Raw genomic sequence first — 13,858 nt, 5'->3', positions numbered from 1 at the left:
GTGTGTGTGTGTGTGTGTGTGTGTGTGTGTGTGTGTGTGTGTGTTGTCAAAATACAAGGTTATAACTCTAAATCGATTCATACCAAAGTTGTAAAATGCAAAACTCTTTGACTAGTATTGATTTTTCACACTTTCAATGCGAGTGCCAGATTTAAAATGTGTGTTCATATACATGTACACATTTTTATAGAAATGAATAATTATGTATGTACACAAATATATACTATATGTGCACATATTGATGTGTAAGATCTATTGCGCTGGCTCTGTCCCAGTGTTGTGGTGTGTGTCTGCAGTTCATTGGACACGAGGTCTGAAGTGAGCAGAGTAGTCATAGCTGGGAGTGCAGTTTAATTTGATTCCAGTCATAGCCAATGCCATTTCCCCCTTCTAACAGAGAGAGGCCTTATATCCAGTGGTTGGGCTTGAGCCGCTGAAAACAAGGCCTCTTTTCTTCTACTGTATGGCCTCCAATGGGTGAGAGCCCTCTCGCTTTGAAAGAGCCGCTCTCTGCAGCTGCAACCTCCATCTCTCTCTCTTTCTCTCCCTCTCAGTCTCTCTCCGTCTCCATCTCTCTCTCTCTCTCTCTCTCTCTTAGTCTCTCTCTGTCTTTCTCTCTAGCCACTCTGTTCTCTCTGTAGCTCACTTTGTTGACTTAAAACAGTTTTACTCTGTCCTCTCTACTCTTTCCGTCGTTCCTTCCCTGGTTATTATGTTGGTGACGTCTTCACAAAATTAACCACAGTAGGAACGATGTGTTCTCTTTAATCTTCCTATTCCTCCTCCTCCTTCAAAACCGAAAAAAAAAAAAAAATAAGGCGTTGATCTCTGTGTGGGCTAAGTGAAAGCGGGCGTGTCCAACGAAGTAGAAGAATCTCATTAGCAATCTTGCCTGGCTCCTGGGGAGATGTTGACATGCTATTAAGGGGGCCACTGGCTCCAAACCAAGACGCCATTGTGGCCGAGGTGACGGTCTCACCACCTCTCCCTTGCACTCCTTTCTGCTCAAACAGCCAGGCGAGCGTGTTTAAGCTCCTAAATCATGTATGCGCCTGAAATATTTAGGCGTGCATAACTGCCACCCAGCTATATGCCTTTGCATAATACCACTCTAAGCATGTATTGAACCGGCACCTTCCATTAATCTGAAATTAAAGCTGGCCTGGTGGTGTTCTTGTTCCGTTTGGCTCTCAAGACACGACAGCGACACTGCACTTAACCTGTGAAGCATTCCCTCTGGGGCAAGACTCGTAGAAAATCATCTCTCACTCTCTCCTTCCCTCTCCCATCTCTCTCTTGCTCCCTCTCTCTCTCTCTCTCTCTCTCTCTCTCTCTCTCTCTCTCTTCCTCTACCCCATCTTGTCACCAAAACTCACCCAACTGTGAAGAGCATGGCTGGGTGGGTGACTGCTTGATCATTAGAAATGCATGTGTCCAATCTGTTTTTTAATGAATTGGATTGAGGGAGGACTACCATCTTAAGCCCCTCTGTCATGGTCGACACAATAATAGGAGCTGGAAATAGCATTCACACATTAGTCTGTTCCGTGTTTTTTGTTTCTGTCTCTCAAAGCAGCGAATAATGCAAGCCATTTAGAAAGTGGTTTGTTTGATTGCGAAGCCGTGCCCTTTATGGAAATGCACAAGCCAATCCTCCAGTTGCTTTTAAAGGCACCCGGGTCTTAATTGGCCCCCGAACGCTGTATTGTTGAGGAGAAAAACATTTTTCAAGCTGAGTGCATTGTAGATGGCACTAAAACAATCCCATTAGAATGTGCTTTTTAAATAGTTTGCAAATTACTTGGCCACAGCACAGATGCATTTTGTGGTTGCATTAAGCTCTGGGTGATGGTAGGGAATGTGTGTGTGTGTGTGTGTGTGTGTGTGTGTGTGTGTGTGTGTGTGTGTGTGTGTGTGTGTGTGTGTGTTTGTGTGTGTGTGTGTGTGTGTGTGTGTGTGTGTGTGTGTGTGTGTGTGTGTGTGTGTGTGTGTGTGTGTGTGTGTGTGTGTGTGTGTGTGTGTGTGTGTGTGTGTGTGGGTGTGTGTGGGTGTGTGTGTGTGTGTGTCAGTGTTTGAGTGTCTGTGTGTGTGTGTGTGTGTGTTATAGAGGGAATTTCTGGCTGTTAGGTTACTTGTCGTCTAGGAGATAAGTGTTCAGAGGGAAGCGTATGTCTTACCTAATGAAATTTTTCGCATAATGAACAGGGGGGGAAGCCAAAGGGTCACACATCTTGTTGCTATCTGCTGTTTATCTCCAAAGTGAGGTTCGGCATAAAGACACAGGGGGAGGGGCTAGTGGAGGGTTAGTCTGATAGCCGTGAATCATTGTCTTCCCATTGAAATGTGTTGATGGAGGAAACTGCACTTTCAGGACCCCTGACATTGTTTTGGCTCCCCAGACTAGATTAGTGATAAAACTACAAGCAGAGCAGGCAAGTGGTCCTGGGGCCCGTGGAAGCTAAATGATGATGTGGCCTGTTCGGATCGTGAGCAGATCATCCTCCCTCCAGGTGGAATGGAATGCTGTTATCATTTCACCATCACCCCCCAAGTCAAGGAAAGGTGTCTTCACTCATAGCACTTTGTGTGTCGTATTGGCTATTTTGCCCCAAATATCACTTTCATCTGTTACCCGCTGAGGCCTGAGCTGAAACAAGTTGGTTCACATCCCTGAAGCCTCTGTGTGAAGTGCGCAGGCCAGCTCCAGCAGCTCCACAAGACACAGGCCTCGTTATGTTGTTGACTGTTGTTTTCGGAGGAGCTTGTTGACGTGCAGATGCCGACCCTAATGACCAGTTGTTTGTGATCAGGGGTCCATGGAGGGATGTAGGGTTAGGGGGAAGTGCCCGCCCGCCTTCCTGCGTGGAGTACCATCAGTCCTTTTCGTCCCGTTACCCTCTCATTTCCACGATTGATGTGGAGAGGGGAGTGAGGCCCCACTGTTACACATAGGAGGCCCTTCCCCCCTCCTCCTCCTCCTCCTCCTCCTCCTCCTCCTCCTCGCCTCCTTCAGGCTCGCCACAAGAGTTGACTTCTCGAGAGTCTCTCTCTCTCTCTGTCACTCTCTCTTTCCCTCCATCTTTCCCTCTCTCTCTCTCTCTCTGAGTGTCTCTTGGTGGCTGCAGAGACACCTCAGAGCAGCAGAATCCTGCAGACAGCCAAGGGTAAATGCCTGGGTGTCATTGAGTATGCGCGAAGAACAAATGACGCGTTGAGAGAATCGGGGTTGTGTGACAGAATACTTGTGGCAGACAAATCACCAACAGATTGCTCGGTGCATTTCAAGGTTAGAAAAGGGGTTTTGTTAGTAAAATGAGGTACCAAAATGGCACATGCCAGGTGTGTAATGTGCTTGCGATGCCAAGTCCATTATTCGGGCTACAGTGGTAATTGCCTTTTTAGACAGCCAAGCTTATTTGTTGTTGTTGTCGTTGTTGTTTTTTTATGCAATCTTTGCATGTGTTGGACGCTACCAGAGGATCCTGTGTACAGCAGATGCACCCTCATAGGGAAGTCTGATACTGTTGTGGATAAAATTACACACACTGGTCATTATTAGCCCCCCTGGGACCACTAAAGTTCACTGAAGTACGGTTGGGTTGGGGGGGGGGGGGGGAACATATGTCTTATGTCATTTAAGACAGAAGTATGGGTGGAATGTTATGTAGTCTATGGTATGGGGTCCATAGAGTAGCTAGATAGTATTCCTCTGGACTAAGGCAAAGGAAAAATAGCTGTGCATTTAACCAGCCTCGTTAGCTCACTTAATGCTGATACTTCCGCTGAATGTGACCACATGGCTTTGCACCTTCCAAATCATCTGCTAAATTATGCATTGGAATTTTGCCAGTTTAGAGGCTGGCCTTTTTGAGATAAGCAACTAATTGAAGTATATAATATGTTCACCGTTTGAAGGTAAAGGCATTTTCAAAGGCTTTCGAAGTTAAAGTAATCAGGACACCTTATGAAAGCCAAGCAATCTGTCTGCTCTACATCAACAAACACACTATAACATCGTCCACCATATTCGATCTCATTCATTAAGGCCATCTCTGATACTCATTTAGCTCAGCATGCTTTATACTGTATGTGGTGAACAGTACAATAATCAGTTTGCTCTCCACTACTGTATGTGTGCTGTGCTACACCAGTTTATAGGTTCCTATTTGTGAAACATGTTGTGAAGAGTACTTTTCAGTAAAGGACATATCACTGTGTGTTTCACTTTTCCTGTATGGCTGTGTATGGGTGACAGATAAAGAGTTTGAACTTTGACCCTTGAAAAGCAGAAGCAAAATTAGGGAATCAATTGAAACTTGAAGCAAAGTCACCAAGTCACCTGAAATGAATGTAGAATTGTGCTTTAATGCAAAAAAGTTCCCAAGCAGACCCACAGCCTTGACCTTGACCAATGCCCTCAATATCCTCACCAGAGCCGCCAAGGAACCAGCAGCACAACTCAGGCAGCACCTATGAAAGGCAAATAGCCTATCTGGAGAGTGCATCACTGAGTGTGTGTGTGTGTGTGTGTGTGTGTGTGTGTGTGTGTGTGTGTCTGTGTTATTTTCCTTTTTTCTCCTCTGTCTTTTTTTCTCTTTTTTTGTCTGTGAATATGACAGCTCCAAAAGGAAAACAAATATCAAAGGGAATTTAGAGATAAAGAGTGACATGAAAGAAGGAAGGAATCCCTTGGATGTGATCCTTTGTGTGTTTTGTTGTCATTTAAAACTGAGCAAGGAAAAAAATAGGTGCATAGGATGAGACACATATGGCGCTCTCATCTTTATATATATATATATATATATATATATATATATATAGAGAGAGAGAGAGAGAGAGAGAGAGAGAGAGAGAGAGAGAGAGAGAGAGAGAGAGAAAGATCGATAGATAGAGATAGATAGATATTTAAAGGCTGTAGGGGGATGGAGGCATTTTAACAGATTTCCACTGTACAAAGTAGGGATAGACACCAGATTGAAAGATGCAGCTCTATATGCTGTAGTGATAATGTGCTTTCAGGTCCTATAAGCGATAACAAGCGAAAGCCCATCAGAAAATCATTTTGCATCAAAGTGAGTTTAACTTAAATACTCATGCCAGCTGCTTGTGATATGGTAGTCATGAGTAGAAGGGAAAAAAGAGAAGATTTTGTATCTCCCTCTGGGATCAGGTCCTTTTGTACCAATAACAAAGCTGCCAGGCGAGGATGAATTGCAGCACGCGGCAGCCACCTCTTGAGGTGCAGCGTCGGCAGGAGCCTCTTGATTTATTTGATGGTCCCCATAAACGCTTTCTGTACTGAAGTCAAACACGCTTCTGCTGGGCTCTGAACATTTGTTTGCTACAGTGTGTCCTGCTTTATGTGCCTTTGCCTATTGGGCCATGCCTTTTTCCCAAGAAACATTTTTTTACAAGGCAAAAAAAACCCCAAAGATAGATAGGAAGACCACATTTGAAAAGTTTGTCTGTTATCGGATCCTCTGGCGTGTTTTTGGCTCCTCATCTAAAATGGTTTCGTTTGGTTGGGAGAATTGTGTCTCCGGTTCCTTTTCATTTAGCACAGTTCAGCAAACAGCCAGATGCACTTGAGGACATTGTTATATATATTAGAATGCATAGTCAATTATAAGCATGTATCAGCAAGGGGAAGATGTAATATCCTGTGCCCGAGCTATTCTGCATTAAATCACTGTGTGTAAATAGAATATGTCTCTGAGATGAAAAGTGAGCTCAATTTAAAGCAGTATTTTTGTCTTGGCTTCCACTCCCAACAACCTTGAAGATAGCCTGCACAATGCCATTATTATGATTATGAATGATCAAATTACACAGCGGCTAGGCTAGCTAGAGGCTGCTCAGAGAGATCAAGAATGAAGTTGCCTTAACATTGAAAGAGGTGCCAGGTGAATTCAACACCTTATCACTCTTTTCAGTCAGTAGCTCACTGAGAGAGAGGAAGTAGAGTGAGAAAAAAAGAGAGAAAATCCCACTGTAGACATGATTGGACACGTCACCCCATTGTTTTATTAATTTGACAGCCAGGCGTAAGGTGAAGTGGAAGTGCCCGCGGGTTCAGACTTTTTTCCTCTACCGTATAATTAAATCAAGGGTGAGTTGAGCCGCACAGTGGATGAAGGCACAGGTGAGACTACGACCTCGCGTAAATAACCACATTCGCTGAGGCACGAAGAATATGCCTTTAGGCATTAGTCGATGACAAGCTGATGTTTGATTTATCCCCTGTAGAACAAATGTATCTGATCAGTTACTCATCCATTAAAACTGAGTCACCTGGGGTTCATTGGTCATAATGGTTTGTATTGTGCTTTCTTAAAATGAATTCCTCGGAGTAATGTAATAATCCCTTTTCTCGCATGATAGTTCATAAACAGTCTTTGAACACCATGAGTAATGTACTGGAAGGTTATTGCAAATGGGCCATGGTGTCAACACAGAAAAACACCTGGAATGTATGGTCTGTTGCAACCCCTAACATGCGAAAAGAAAACACAGATATCACCAACTTTTTTATGTAAGCATTGAATGATTAGACGTTTCATAAACCTGTTGTGTGCGCACAGACTAAGAAAGCCTTAAATATGATCACCTATGATTCACCTTCCTTATAAAAGCACTGGCTCTGCAGTTCATGTTCGATTTGTCCCCCCAAACCCTGCCCTTCTTGAGAGAGCATTATGGTTTTATTGAGCCTGCTCTCCTATCCGTCCGGTAGTGAATGACCGCCTCGCGCTGAGACTGAAATGGACTGGAGAGTGGGGGGCGCATGTGTTTCGGAGTCCTTGCTCCACACTTCAAGTTGCCATGGTGCATCCAGCACTAATGGAAGGAACAAAGCAGAGGAGGGTGAAGTGCTCTCCCTCTCCTTCTCATTCCTCCTTCTCACTCTCTCTCTCTCTCTATTTCTCTCTCTCTTTCCTTCTCTTTTCTCTCCGTCGGGGTCGGTTCAGCTTTGGTTGTGACATTGGTGGTGCAGTTCATTCATTTTAGGGCGCATGCCAAGCCAAGCCGTTATCAATTGCATTACACCAAGCACTTGTCCCTGTCTCACAGTGGATTGAACTTTATGAGAAATAAGTCCCATCTTCCTTACACAGAAATACACAATAGACCTTTATGTGAACTTTATTAATAGACGGGAAGATCCACGTGTGGATCAGTCTCATCATATAGAACATCTAAAGGCTTTTTAGTTGTGTTAAAAGCATTCAAGAGTTTACATTTAACTATAGCCAGACAGTCAGTGATTAGTTCATGGTCACCCACTCAAAGCATCCATCAGTTCATTTATATACACTACAGTAGACATTTGAATGTTTGTGTCATTTACGTAATAGGGCTGCGATTGCTAAGTGGCATATGAAGAGAGTGATGCCTGTGTTTGTGCACTGTCGGGGATGCTGGAGCAAGGTCAGAGTCTCGTTTGATTGAGTGCACATCGTTTGCACTTGCGCTTGTCTAAGAGCGCATGTTGCCGTCCTTTCTGCCTCTGCAACCATCACTCCCCACTCCCCAACTCCTCAACCATCAAATAAAGATTTTTTATTTTAGAGAGCTACACCTTTTGTCAGCAAGTGCCTGGCAGAAGACAGTATGGACTGTCTCTCAAAAAGCTTTGATAAGATGGTCTGTTGTCATAGTGTCATAGGGATTATTATGGGCTTGTGTGTTTGCCATGATTCAGCTTCCTCAAGTCATTGCAGGGTTGCTAATTTTAAACTCCTGAAGTCATGAAATAATATTGAAATAATCCACTGATAATATAAAAGCCAGTATACACACACATTGGCGCGCACACACACACACTCTCTCTCTCTCACACACACACACACTCACACTTTTATTATGCAGGACATTCTGTAATGTTTTGTCTCCATTATTACCATGCTCTGATAAGAATGAGTGTTTCGGTTTCTGGTGAGATCAACTCAGTGATGTGAGAATACCTATCTGCACTCTTATGTGTTCTTAAACAAGCCAGAACACCTTCCCCTGGACCTCTTACTCTATAACAGAACAAAGATACGCACACACACACACACACACACACACACACACACACACACACACACACACACACACACACACACACACACACACACACACACACAGGCACTCTTTCAGTAACACACACAAACACAGAGATACATGTCAAACAGACCTGCTCATTCCCTGTTTTGCAAAAAGGGGAAATGACTCCTAAATGAGCTCAGCGCCTCTCAGCCTCAGAGCTGTGTCAACACGTACTGCTAATGTCAATAGCAGGGTTTCCAGGATGTTCTGAGCAGCCATTAAGGCTAGCTTGATGTTACTCATTAACTGTTACAAGCGCTCTTTCTCGCTCTTTTTCTTTGTTAAAACACGTTTGACATTAACTGGTCACACATTAGTGAACCTCTTGATGGCTCAAAGATGAGATTTTTGAAATGTCACAGATGCTTTAATGTTGTTTTTTATCAGTTGAAGTATTTTTTTCTCTTTTATTGTGCTTTCTTGACAAGTAGTTCTGTGCACTTTATGCCCCGAGACTATTAGATCTGAAAAGGATGTTTGGTAATTGAACCAACTCATAGTAGAAGGGGTCACTCTGTGTGGTACAGACCAGTGTTATTTCAGACATTGTATATATACACATATACACGTGTGTGTGTGTGTGTGTGTGTGTGTGTGTGTGTGTTTGTGTGTGTGTGTGTGTAGTTGTGTATTCATGCTGTAAAAAGGCATACTTAAGGCATACTTAACTGCCATTTCATTCCATTATTAATGCAAATGCCTACACTGACACTGACTCTAGATGAACTGAAATATGAATCCATCCTTTTTATTCTGGTGAATGGCCACTCGACTGATATGCTGATGTACAGTATTTGCTCTTGCTATTTACCAGGCTCGGCCTTCATGATGGTGAACACGTCCGGGCGGTCAGCAGGCCAGAAGGCCCAGCTGTTTGTGCCCCAGCTAAAGGAGAATGACACCCACTGCATCATCTTCCAGTACTACGGCGCCAGTCGCGAGGGCTCTGTGCCCGGCCAGCTCAACATCTACGTCAAGGAGAACAACAGTCCGCTGGGCATCCCCGTGTGGAACGCCACTGAGCTGGCCTCACACAAGTGGCACCAGGTGGAACTGGCAGTCAGCACCTTCTGGCCCAATTTCTACCAGGTGAGAAATCCACCGAAGCACATAACTGAAGGGCCATTCACACCAAGAATGATAACTGAATGTAATAATGATGACGTCATTCTTCATGTTGTTATCATTATAGTTTATGTGTGGACGTTATCATTCGTATTACTGTTAGCTAGAGCGATACTTTTTTGCTGTATAGCCTAGATCATTATCATTATCGTTCTTGGTTCGAACGGCCCTTAACTCTTTGTTTTGATGTTATGCATAGTTGTTTTCTCAATTATAATCGAAAGATAGGCTAAACAATGTTTTCATAAAGGACACACAGTAGTTACCAAACTGTGTCTATACAACTTCTAGATGAGACAGGAAAGGTTTTGATAGTGTCGCCTATACATTGACACTTGAAATAAGCTCCGATATTTGCCATGCTCCTCAGTGGACATCGTACTAGACCGTTGAAAGTGTTGGAAGCATTTCGAGTTTGGGAGGCAGACGTACAAGTAATATTTTATTTTTAACTATTGTCTTAACTGCCTAATAACGTTAGGAAATCATGTAAGACAATAACATGACAAAAAATATATTTTTTATAATTAAATAATTAATTATTTTACACTAACCATTCATTTTATTTTTCACAATATGGGCTTGTGTTTCACAATATAGGCTTGTTTAAAAGTATGTAATATGCTAATATAAAAGATAATAATTCAGTTTGTTTATCTGCACCAGCAATGGTTGGTTTGTCGGTTTGATCTGTCTGGCGCCTGTGGAACGAGTTAAAAATTTTAATGCATCCGGATGTCCGAATTTTTTCGCACCACACTCGTTTGCAGTGGTTTAGACCCATCCGCAAACGTTCTGCAAATCTCCATAGGAAATTAATAACTTACAGTGCCAATGTGAAGGGGACATAAGACTTTACTGTACTTAGGTTACTAAGAGTTAGTATTTGTATTAGACTTATCTGCTCAGGTGTATTTGTAGTCAGTTATGTTAGGCCTAAAGCCTTTCATTCTTTTCATGCCTTTACTGGTTTTGCCACAGTCAACTAGGCACAGAAAACATGCCATTCAAAACAGCAGAGCATTGTCCTAATAAATTCTACCTTATGGGCACCCATGAACTTCTCAGGTAGAGAATTTAATCTCAGGTGAAGTGATTCATCACCTGCTTCAGTGGAACAGGTTTTTCAACCGCAGACGGACTCCCTTATAATTTAGATAAAAAACGTCCTAATTACTTCAGACCGAAGTGATCCCTAAGGGGCACAACAATGCTGCTGGCCGATTCTCCTGTGTTGAGGATGAATAGTCATATGAGCCAGAGTGGGTCCGAAAGGACCCGATGCCCAGCCAAGAGGCTTTGTGCGTCCCAGCGGCCTGGAAAAGCTTTCATGTTAAGCGATGGAGCCACGGGAAGCCTTTTATGCTAAGAAGATCTTTCATGACTGGCGTTCCAGACAGCCACGCACACCAGGGAGACAGAAGAGTGAAGTTTGAGCAGAAGACAAATACTTTGAAAGGTTATAGAGTCGGCGGGGTATGGGGTAGAATATGTGAGCTGAAGTGTAGTTTTGGTGAAGGTGTTGCCTTGGGTTGTTTTGCGTCTTTTTAAAGAAAGATAGGACTTATGCTTATGGGTTGATAGAAGAAATGACACTAGAGACTACTCTCCAGCGGGCTAAAAGGATGCCATTTCTCTTCAAACCATCAGTAGCACAAGCTTTCCCCCAACAGTGGAGTGTTATTCTTATTGCTTGCAACAGAATAAATGCTACAGGTGTTAGTGCTATGGTCCCAAATAGCAGTCGACTCAGGCACTGATCAGGCTCAGATCCGGTGCTGATCTGGCAAGGATCCACTGAGCCATACCAGATCAACCTCAGTCCCATATTCTATGTGTCTCAGGTGGGGTTCAGAATCTTAGTGAGCCAAACTGAAGCAGACCATAATCTACAGTCAAGACTGCCACGCTAATTTTAGGGCTTAATACAAAATTAGTAGTAAAGTAAGTGTTCAGAAAGCAACCACTACTCCGACTTCAACCAGCCTTATACATATGCGCACACACACACACACACACACACACACACACACATACATCCCTCACATACTCACTACCCCTCACCCCCCATCCCCACCCCATCCCAACACCACCTCATTCACACTCTTAGAGCTACCATCCGCACCCCCCCATCCCCCTTCTTTTCATTCCGGTCATCAATTTCATCCCTGATAATCATATCTGTAATCATCCTGGACGCAAATCATCCTTAGCCTTTCTGTTATTAATGTTATGTTGTGTTATGTTTGTGGAAGCCAAGTCAATGTGATGTCTTGTTAAGTTACAGTATGTGTTTATGTAATGTACGCCTGTTTGTCGGTATGTAGTATTCATGTGCATGTCGTGAGTGTTGCATTTTCTGTAATGTCAATGATGTTTGCAAATAAAAAAAAAAAAAAAAAAAAAAAAAAAAAAAAGAAAGCAACCACTACTGCATGCCAAACACCACTGGGCCAAGTAGCGTGGATGACCTTGAAAGTTGGCCTTGAAGCCCCCTCCCCCCCCCCCCCTCCCCCAAACACACACACACACACACTCGCCCTCTGACGAGCAGCCCCTAGTGATGAGTCCTAAGCCTCCACACATAACCACGGTCTCCAGGGACCAACTCTGGTGGCAGGATGATGGACATCTCACCAGCTCCTCCCTCCAAGGGATAACGTTACTCTCAATCTCTTTTGAGCACATCCTCTGCCACTGGCATTGCAAACAGCAGTTCAATCTTGACAAATAGGTCTGGCTGAGGTTTGGTATGACTTGGTCTCATAGTCCAGCAAGTGGCTGTAACAATACATGGTTATGAAACTCCAGTTGTGACTTTTTAATATCCCAGAAGATTAACAATGAAAACGGTAATCGTTCTAGGCTATAGCTAATTAGCGATGGAGAGGTAATTATAGGTTTGTGGTAATTGCACGCTATCTTAAGTGTTTGTCAAAATGAAACCACCTGGTATTCAGAAATTACGTTGTCTCTTATTTTGTAATTATGGGGTGTGTTTCTGTATTTCTATCTCTCTCTCTCCCTCTCTCTCTCTCTCTCTCTCCCCTCCCCTCCATTTTCTTTGAGTTTACTGTGAAAGTCTTTCAGCACCTCTAATTGCTTTGCCAGTGAGGTTGCGCAGAAAAACTTTTAATTGATGATACAGTGACACACACAATTTTCAAGTGCGGTAATTTTTTTGTTTCGACCTGAAGCACTATGATCCTCCCTGACATTTTGCATTGTTCATAGCGGCTGGGTGTTATTGTGCTTCCATTTATAGGCACGATGACAATTGCAGGGGGAGGAGAGACCCCACTTTTCCGAGGGGGTGGCACCAGTGCTTAATGAATAAGCTGGACATGAGAGGAGAGGTTATATGGCACCCCAAACCTCTCCACGGCGCGAGATAATAAACTGAATACATGCATGGGGTGCTCTTAGGGTCAGCTGCAATTCAAAGTAATTTAGCTGAGGTGGTGTTAATTGGAGTCTCCAACAAAATAACAGACTGGACAGTAGTCTTCTCGTACTGTGTGTTTGTGAGAGAAAAAAATGCAATTTATTTGGTTGAATCCAGACAAACATTCAGGAATAACACACACACACACACACATATACACGCACGCACACACACACACACAGAAACACATACAAACACTCACACACAAAAAAACAGTTCTTGTATAGTAAGTCTGCCGTTGCTGAACAGCTCATGCTTACAAACAACAGTAATCACTAATTGGGCCGATTAGAACTGAAGCTAATGGGAAAAATAAAGCAAAAACAGACAGAAGTGGAAGAGTGTGTGAGTGTGTGTGTGTGTGTGTGTGTGTGTGTGTGTGTGTGTGTGTGTGTGTGTGTGTGTGTGTGTGTGTGTGTGTGTGTGTGTGTGTGTGTGTGTGTGTGTGTGTGTGTGTGTGTGTGTGTGTGTGTGTGTGTGTGTGTGTGTGTGTGGGGGACTTTGGGTCCACTCGGGCTTGGGGCTTTGCTGCAGTGCGACGCGGCAAACATAAACGCCCAGGATTTAATCAGCCTCCGGCACATTGTGACATTTTGCGTCGCGTTTTTCTCTCTTAATTTCCTCCAAATGAAGCCCTAATAAAGCCGTAATTAGCGTCCGGAGCCTCTCGCAACCGCTTCTCAAAAGAAAAGTGTGGTGGGGGGAGTGTGGGGTAATCAATTAAGATGCGTTTCTGAGAGCCAATAAAGGCATCTCATTCATGGGTCTCTACGCATGACACTGTTAGCGCGTCCTAATGAGCTGTTTGGATGCGCTTTGTTCACGCTGCATTGGGAGCTGTTTGTCCAGGTTCCCCTTGGAGATTCACGCCTGGCCACAGGTCTTCACACCAGCTTGAAGTACAAGGCAGTACAGGTGTTTGGGTTCACATTACAGTACAGTGGAAACCTCAGTTGGTGCCCAAAAGAGGACCATTAGACCATCAGCATTTACATTAAAACATAAAATTTGCACAGTCCTAACTGCCTTTATTTTCCAATGTTACAACAAAACAAAATCAACAACAAAAAATGGACACTTTCGATTTAAAGTGTAAACCCTATTCCTAAACTATCCTTCACTATCACAGAGTGAGAAAAAAAATCACAAGGCCAGAATGAATGTTGTTTATCAAACACAGGCTTTTCAGAGCGTCTT

At 43.5% G+C, this 13,858-nt stretch overlaps 1 protein-coding gene across 1 annotated transcript in view; it reads left to right on the top strand.

Annotated features, from left to right (window-relative positions):
* ptprma (protein tyrosine phosphatase receptor type Ma) overlaps positions 1-13,858 on the top strand; it is a 190,397-nt gene that overhangs the window by 58,181 nt on the left and 118,358 nt on the right. Inside the window, exon 3 of the mRNA XM_048265863.1 lies at positions 8,906-9,180. Within this exon, the coding sequence (XP_048121820.1) occupies positions 8,906-9,180 (275 nt within the window). The remainder of the gene's footprint in view (positions 1-8,905; positions 9,181-13,858) is intronic.

This window comes from Alosa alosa, chromosome 16 (genome assembly GCF_017589495.1).
Source record: "Alosa alosa isolate M-15738 ecotype Scorff River chromosome 16, AALO_Geno_1.1, whole genome shotgun sequence".
In the NCBI taxonomy this organism is placed as follows: domain Eukaryota; kingdom Metazoa; phylum Chordata; class Actinopteri; order Clupeiformes; family Clupeidae; genus Alosa; species Alosa alosa.
This window is presented reverse-complemented; position numbering and strand designations above follow the sequence as displayed.